At 38.5% G+C, this 7,500-nt stretch overlaps 1 protein-coding gene across 1 annotated transcript in view; it reads right to left on the bottom strand.

The window, feature by feature from the left end:
* Positions 1-525: 525 nt before the first annotated feature.
* LOC137622356 (streptococcal hemagglutinin-like) overlaps positions 526-7,500 on the bottom strand; it is a 16,304-nt gene continuing 9,329 nt past the window's right edge. The window contains exons 2-3 of the mRNA XM_068352944.1: positions 6,558-6,754; positions 526-6,090 (exon numbers count right to left, since the gene is read on the bottom strand). Of these exons, the coding sequence (XP_068209045.1) occupies positions 813-6,090; positions 6,558-6,754 (5,475 nt within the window). The 3' untranslated portion in view covers positions 526-812. The remainder of the gene's footprint in view (positions 6,091-6,557; positions 6,755-7,500) is intronic.

The raw sequence follows: 7,500 nt of genomic DNA, 5'->3' as shown, positions 1-7,500 counted from the left end.
ATATATATATATATATATATATACATATATATATATACATATAAATATATATATATATATAAAGTATATATATATATATATATATATATATATATATATATATATATATACATATATATATATATATATATATATATATATATATATATATATATATATATATATATATGCCCAGTGCAGCTCTTCCGATCTCTTCCTCTCCTCTTATCTCCTCAAACTTGCGCAATTAACGCTCCTTTCCCTAACCTACTGTCATCCTTTTTCTCCACATGTCTAAACCATATAGAGTATATATATATACATATATATATATATATATATATATATATATATATATATATATATATATATTATATAAAGTAGTATATATACTTTTACTTACACGGTACATATCTCGTAGGCAACTGTCTCTTGATAGACAGAACAAGACAAATTTTTCTCAATGAGGGTACATTAAGATAAGGAATTGTTTCATTTTCTAGACTTGTGATACCTTACAAAAAAATCAAAGGCAAATATTATGTGATATCATTTATTAAAAGACAATATAATACAAAGAAGGAGAAACAAAGAACACAAAATTAGGATGAAAAATATGGCTGCTAAGTAATGCTAGCTAAGTTATAAAATCATTCTAATGTAATAGAAGCTTATCGACTGGCACAGTAATTCAACATGGCTGATTAATTGTTAACAAAGAGGAACATCTGTATTATACAATCATCTTTCTTCTCTATACGTACTTACAAAATAGGGAGAAGAGAAGTAGATGGAAATTTCATTCATAATTACAAAACTATTACCCACGCCTGCTAGAGAGTTCTAGATCTGGAACGAGATGAGGAAGACGTTCGTCTACTTGTCCCTCTGGAAGAGCTAATGTGCTTTGACTGAGATTTTGCTGCATTGCTAAAAGCTGAATTAACTTGTGCAAGTGCTGATAATGCTTCTAATTCCAAGTCTGTAAGAGGTTCGTCGATGGATTCCTGTTTGGAGACGATATTGCTAGTGTTCCTTGAAGTAGATGAAGAACGCGCCCGGGAGTTAAACCTTGATCTGGAAGAAGATGAAGATGATGACGACAGAGACGATGAAGCGAGACTTTTACTCCTTTCACTCCCTAGATCTGAGGACACACTGGATGCAATGCTGGTGCCAACAACTCTGAGGTTACCTGATGGCTTTTCCAAAGGCTGGCCTGCATGTGTCGAAAACTGACTTTCGTGTTTTTCCTGTGATGCTGAAGTAGTCTGGGAAGAGGATGAAATTTTAGATGAAGAACCAAAGGAAGAAAGTGAAGAGTCTATGTTCTTGGGGGTTTCTGGGGTTTCTGATAAGGGTGTGACTTTCTTCAGTATTCTCCTCCTACTGTTAATTTCCGAACTGGTAAATTTTGCGCTTCCTCTATTACGGCTATTAGTTGTCGTTGAAGAAGATATGGAAGCACTTCCTGATGTTTGTGATGATGCACTATTTACTGATATTCCACTTTTTTGTTCATTAACAATCCTTCTAGAACTAGTCCCTAAGTTATTTGGTGATAGGGTTGTAGGAATTGGTTTGGCTGTTGTTGACGTTTGGGTTACAGGTCTAGAAAACCTGCGAGAGCTAGTTCTAGATCTAACTTGTGATATCTGAGTTGTTGTGATTGGGGCAGCAGTTGTGGTAAAACGAGCTCTAGTACCTCCTCTTCTTTGATTATTGAATGAATTTTGTGGCTTAGAAGTTTGTTGAATGGTTGCTTCAGTAGTTGTAACCTGTGGAATATTCTTTTTTGCTCCGTTTGGAATAACCCGGAATGCAAGCAAATTAGCATTGGCAAATCCAGGGCTGAATCTTTGCAGAGCATCTAATGCTCGCTGCCTCTTCTTTTCCTCCTCATCATTTTGTGTCTCTTGTTGAGAGTCTTCATTTGGTACTGATACAGTAGGTTCATGACTTTTACGTGACCCAGGCCGACCATTAACGATGATTTTCTTTTTTATTACCTTCCTAGCTCCTTCATTATGTATATCTTCTTCCGAAGTTACTGAACTGGTTGCTGAATTAGATCTTGAAAAGCTATGAGAAGAAACTGTATGCCTTGAAGAATTAGGATTGCTAGTAACTGTCTGCCTTCTAGGTATAGGGGTTGTTGCAACAGATGTGGTAAATCGTTGCCTGCTTGCTGGGGTCGTTACGTGAGATGTCACAGAGTGTGATTTGGATAATGCCTGTGAACTACCATACTGGGAAGTTAGGGAAGATTCAGTTGTAATAGCAGATGATGTACCATAACTGCTTTGTCTTGACCTGGTTGGTTGTGAAGACAGCAAATTATTAGATGAACCTTGTGGACTAAAAGCTCTGCCTCTACTTCTGGATTGAATAAAGCCTTGAGTTACAGGTTTAAAAGTTGTTGCTGTAATAGCAACGTCTTCTTTGCTAATATCATGTGAGACAGAGTTATGGGTTTGTTTAGATATTTCAACATCACTTACTATCCCATGTGAAATATCTGTTGTTGAAACTCTGGCATTATCAAATGAAGTACTAAGACTGGGGTCTTGAACAACAGTGCCTGACGAGTCATTTTCATTATTCCCCTGGTTTATGGAAGATGTCTGGATATTGGAATTTACATTTCTATTTTGAGAACTTAACTGAATGTTTGATATACTATTACTTGCAACAACAGTGGTTGGTGAATCATTTCCATTATCCCCCTGGTTTACGGAGGATGTCTGGAGATTGGAACTGGCATTTCCATTTCGAGACCTTGAATGACTTCTTGATACACTATTTCTATGAGGAACATTTTGACTCTGTGTAGGCTGCCACTGAGGGTTTTGGAATCCAGCAGATTGTAGGAGATACGGGCTAGGCTGGAACTTCCTTGATCCCCTGTTACTGGTTACAGGCCTCGGTGTTTTATTCTCTACAATGGTTTGTGATGTCCTCCTAGGTGACCCTCTGTTAATTGGTATAGTATTCAGAGCTTCATTTTCTTTTGTAACATCTATAGACTGAGATGATGCTCTATTGATAGATCCTCTATTAACACTCACACTACCAGATGTTTGTGCCACAACACCAGAAGACCTTTCAGCATTCAAGCTTGCCCTTCCTTCTGTAACATCAATAGACTGAGCTGGTATTCTATTAACAGTTCCTCGACCTACACTGCCAGTTCCAAATGTCTGTGCTGCTACACCAGATGATCTTTCAACATCCAAGTCTGCTCTTTCTCCTGTAACACTAGTAGACTGAGATGATATTCCATTAACTGATCCTCTATTAACATTTATGGTACCGGATGTCTGTGCCACAACATCAGGAGATCTAGACCCTGTTGTCGTTATTTGAGTTCTTAATCCTCTAGATGATGATAGTTGATTACCCCTGTTTCTTGAAGATAATCTAGAAGTTGTAGAGCCTCTAACTGCAGAATTGGAAACTGATATTGCCTGAGAATTACCTCCTAAGGAATTTTGCGTTTCTTGCAATTCATTTTGTGAATTTACCACAATCTGTTCATTATCTACACTTGAAATGGTATTTTGGTGAGTAGTCGATATGGACAAGCTAGGGGTCGTGGCTCTTTGACTGGAAACTGAGTGACTAAAGGGGGATTGAGTCACAGATCCATGACTGCTACTTTGATCAAATGTGGTGGTAGCTCGATTGTTATTTGAAAAAGAATTGAGACTGTTAATATTTCCAGCATTCACAGAGACTGTCCTTTGGACATTGCTAACTGTATTTGAAACCTGGTCCACAGATGCCTGTTGAATAGGTCTCCTCTGCACAGCAACCTTTCGAGCTGACCCTCTGTTAGATACACTTCCAACAGTTTGCAAATTTGGAGACTGTATGTTATTACCTCCTACACGAGCCTTTGAAGATTCAAATGGTGTTTCTGTTACTACAGTTGTATGGAATTCCCCACCCTCTTCAAAATATTCAGTAGTTGTGGGGAATGAGCTTAAAGTGGACAGCCCCTGATTAGAAAAATCCTCTTGTTCGTTTTGTATGCCAACATTTTTACGATTAATCCCTGATGAAAATCCAGGTATCTGACGAGGTATAGATGTTCCTAGAGCATGAGTTATAGGAGGGGGAGTAAACTGCTGGCTCAGGGATGGCACAGGAGATGAAGTTGTAGCGAAAGATTGAGGTGTTGAGGTGACTGCCTGGTGGGAAGTTATGACTGGTTGAGAGCTTGTACCTCTATCATTTCCATGAGTGTGTGAAAAAGAAAATGACTGGGACCCCTGCCCACTAGATTGAGAGGCCTGATGTTGTGAGATACTCTGGGCAGCATGAGCTCTAGCACGGGATGCAAATGTTGAAATCTGTCCACTACTTACTGAGGGCGTAGAGGTCCCTGTACTTCCACTACTAACTGAAGATGTAAAGGTTCCTGTACTTCCCCCACTAACTGAAGATGTAGAGGTCCTTGTACTTCCCCTGTTAGCTGAAGATGTAGCAGTCCCTGTACTCTCCCTACCAGTTGAAAACGTGGAGGCCCCTGTGCTTCCCCTACTACCTGAAGAGGTAGAGATCCCTGTGCTTCCCCCACTAGCTAAAGAAGCAGTGGTCCCTGTACTTCCGCCACTAGTTAAAAATGTAGCAGTTCCTGTACTTTCCCTACTAGCAGAAGATGTGGTGGTCCCTGTACTTCCCCTACTAGTTAAAAATGTAGCAGTTCCTGTACTTTCCCTACTAACAGAAGACGTAGGGGTCCCTGTGCCTCCTCTACCATCTGAAGACGTGGTGGTCCCTATATTTCCACTAATAGCTGATGTAGAGGTCCCTGTACTTCCCCTACTAGCTGAAAATGTAGAGGTCCCTGTACTTCCCCTACTAGCTGACGATGTAGAGGTTCCTGTGCTTCCCCTACTAGCTGAAAATGTAGAGGTCCCTGTACTTCCCCTATTAGCTGACGATGTAGAGGTTCCTGTGCTTCCCCTACTAGCTGAAAATGTAGAGGTCCCTGTACTTCCCCTATTAGCTGACGATGTAGAGGTCCCTGTGCTTCCCCTACTAGCTGAAGATGTAGAGGTCCCTGTACTTGAAAGTGATGCAGCCTCAAGAGTGTGGCTATTGGAAAATCTGCTTGTGTCCTGCTGTGAAGAACCTCTCACAGTATTCCCCCCAGTTGCTACTACATTTAGGGACACAGATGATTCAGTAGAAGGCAAGCTGTTCCCCCTGTTGTTAACTGTTATGGAATTGAATTGACTATTCACCTGTGAATCCTGATTTACAGAAGAGGCTCTAGAAAATGCAAAATCTTCATTTGTTGTAAAACTTGAGTGTGGTGTGGTTGATTCAACCGAATGAATGAAGGGGGTAGTGCCAATTGAAGGTATTGTGGAAAGGACTGAAGGACTGGTCAGAGATGGTGCTTGTGGGGAGGAACCAGTATTTGAAAACCCTGAAGATCCATGTGTGGAAACATTAATTCTAGATGTCTTGGCATTTCCACTTGAAGCTGTATTCACGAAGCCATCAGTTTGTGACTGGCCTGAAAGAACATCTTGGTGCTGTAAAGATTTTGTTGAAATAATCTGTGACCCAGGTGGAATAACGAATTCGGGTGCCTGTAAATGTTCGGAGAGATCATTTGATACAAAATTCCCGACTGATGGCGCAGCTGTCGAAGGGGATTGAAAACCACCAGAAAAGGATGTTGTTCTTCCAAGAGTTCCAACAGGAGGGACAGCAACAGCTGGGGACCCAATAGTTACAGTAGAATCTGTGTGAACAGGTAACACACCATCTTGCACCGATAAACCTACAGACAATTCATCAATATTCTCCAGTGCAAAGGAAGCGTCATCGAAGGAATCCTTGAGGAATGTAGTAGCAGTTGTATCGCCATCACTGAAGGGGAGAGATGTACTCTGTGTGAACTGTATGTTAGTCTTGACGTTGCTATGCACGGCGTCCTTTAGATTTACGGGACGTTTCTTCTTGTTTGGCCTGTGACCAATGGCTTTATTCAAGTCATAAAGTGTGTGGGCTTTGTGACATGGGTAAGCCTGGGCCTCGCTGATGCAAGTGCGAGAATCCTGACTGAATCGAGTCTGGGAAGGGCAGAAGAAGCTGAAAAGAGATAAAAAAGATATGAGTACTATTGCCCATCGCATGAGAATATAATCACTCATGAAAATCTATCACATGATTTACAAATATTACTATCATAATCTTTTAATTAATATGTAAATTCACCAAAAGATATTTTCAATATATATATATATATATATATATATATATTTATATATATATATATATATATATATATATATATATATATATATATATATATATATATATTTATATATATACACTCATTTATATATCATTAAAAAACTTTCACACAAAACCATAATTTCTCAGTAAACTGCCTTTAATATTCACAATTTTGTTTCCACCTATAGAAAACATGAAAATTTTATCATATAAGAATAAAATCATAAACAAACAATAAACATAATGTTAAAATTAAAAAATGTATCTTTTCAAAGTATATCAAATTGGCCAAAGGTAATTTCAGCCAGACTCATCATTACCTGAACTGGAAAGTATCAAGAATCCTTCCAGTCGCCGTTTTGACTGGCATGCAGATATGGAACACTTGGCACTGTTGGCCCTGGTCGGCGTAGTATCCATATTCTCGTCCATCACAGCTGAAATTGTGATGCAACTCCCCTACTACTATTTCAGCATCGGCAGCGTAGTCAAAGGCCTTTGGTCTGGTCGGGTTGAGCTGGAAAACAAAAGGATGAACGTGAGTTACATTTTTCCTATGATTGTAGGTCAACAAAGTTCCTAGTCAAATTCTCGAACTTCAATAATGTGACAGTTTAAATTCCCAAACTTCAATAATGTTACCACTCCAATTCCCATACTTCAACAATGTTAACCAACACAATTCCCAAACTTCAACAATGTTACCATTCCAAATCCTGAACATCAACAATGCTACTATCAAAATTCCCAATGATATCTTTGTTGGAGAAACTATTAGATTTAGTTGTTGTTAAAGATTTAGATGATGTTAAACAGTCAGTGAGGTAAGGGTAAAGATTAGCTGATCTTGAATAATCAGTTCTTAAAGGTTAATTGAGTTTATTTAGTCTGTAAGACATGGTTAAAGATTAGCTGAGCTTAAATAATCAGTTCTTAAAGGGTAATTGAGTTTATTCAGTCAGTAAGACATGGTTAAAGACTGGTTGAGCTTAAATAATCAGTCCTTAAAGGTTAATTGAGTTTATTCAGTCAATAAGACATGGTTAAAGATTAGTTGAGCTTAAATAATCAGTTCTTAAAGTCTAAGTGAGCTTATTTAGTCAGGAAGACATCGTTAAAGATTAGTTAAGCTTAAATAATCATTTCTAAAAGTTATAGTTGAGCTTAATTAACCAAGGCAGGTAGAGATTAGTTAAGCTTAAACAATTAGCAAGACAACGGTGAAGATTAGTTAAGCTTAAACAATCACCAAGACAAGGAAGG

The sequence above is a fragment of the Palaemon carinicauda genome, chromosome 29 (genome assembly GCF_036898095.1).
Source record: "Palaemon carinicauda isolate YSFRI2023 chromosome 29, ASM3689809v2, whole genome shotgun sequence".
Lineage (NCBI taxonomy): Eukaryota > Metazoa > Arthropoda > Malacostraca > Decapoda > Palaemonidae > Palaemon > Palaemon carinicauda.
Note: the sequence above shows the minus strand (reverse complement) of the source record. Positions and strands in the feature narration are given on the sequence as shown.